The sequence below is a fragment of the Loa loa genome (assembly GCF_000183805.2).
Source record: "Loa loa unplaced genomic scaffold supercont3.5738, whole genome shotgun sequence".
Taxonomy (NCBI): Eukaryota; Metazoa; Nematoda; class Chromadorea; order Rhabditida; family Onchocercidae; genus Loa; species Loa loa.
The window spans coordinates 1-508 of NW_018113908.1; the positions used below are offsets into that span (position 1 = coordinate 1).

The 508-nt window shown below is 32.7% G+C and overlaps 1 protein-coding gene across 1 annotated transcript; it reads left to right on the forward strand.

The window, feature by feature from the left end:
• Window positions 1-287: 287 nt before the first annotated feature.
• On the forward strand, window positions 288-455 carry LOAG_16327 (hypothetical protein; the record flags this gene model as incomplete). The annotated part of the gene is made up of 1 exon (XM_003151815.1): window positions 288-455. A coding segment is annotated over one exon (168 nt), but the record flags the coding sequence as incomplete, so codon positions are not given.
• Window positions 456-508: the final 53 nt, after the last annotated feature.

Below are 508 nucleotides of genomic sequence, written 5' to 3' on the forward strand. Positions count from 1 at the left end.
CCTCTCTCTCTCTCTCTCTCTCTCTCTCTCTCTCTCTCTCTTTCTACCTCTCTCTTTCTCTTTCAAAATTCAGTAAGCTTGTTGTATTTGTATTGATGAGTTATGATTTATGAAGTGCAATATTTCTTTTCTTTTTCTTGGCTATCTTTGATAAGCCATTATATACACAGCATCTAATGAATATCTGGTTAACACCAAATCGGGAATAAAAGTAAATTAAATAAACCAAAGAAATATAAATATGAAATAAGTTTTCTCTTTGTTTTTTTTTCAGATTTCATAAAGTAATGGTACCAAATATACGATATATCGGAAATTATGACATAAATGCGGAAGGGAAATTTCTTTGGGAGATCCTTTGTCAATTGCGAAATCTTGGAGTTGGAAGAATTGTGACGAAGAATGAATGGGGGAGAAAATGGCCGAAACAACCGTCTTACCTAAAAATTGTTCAGGTAAAATGGATGGATTGTTTGTTTGGTAAAATGGATGGATTCGGGATAAAATT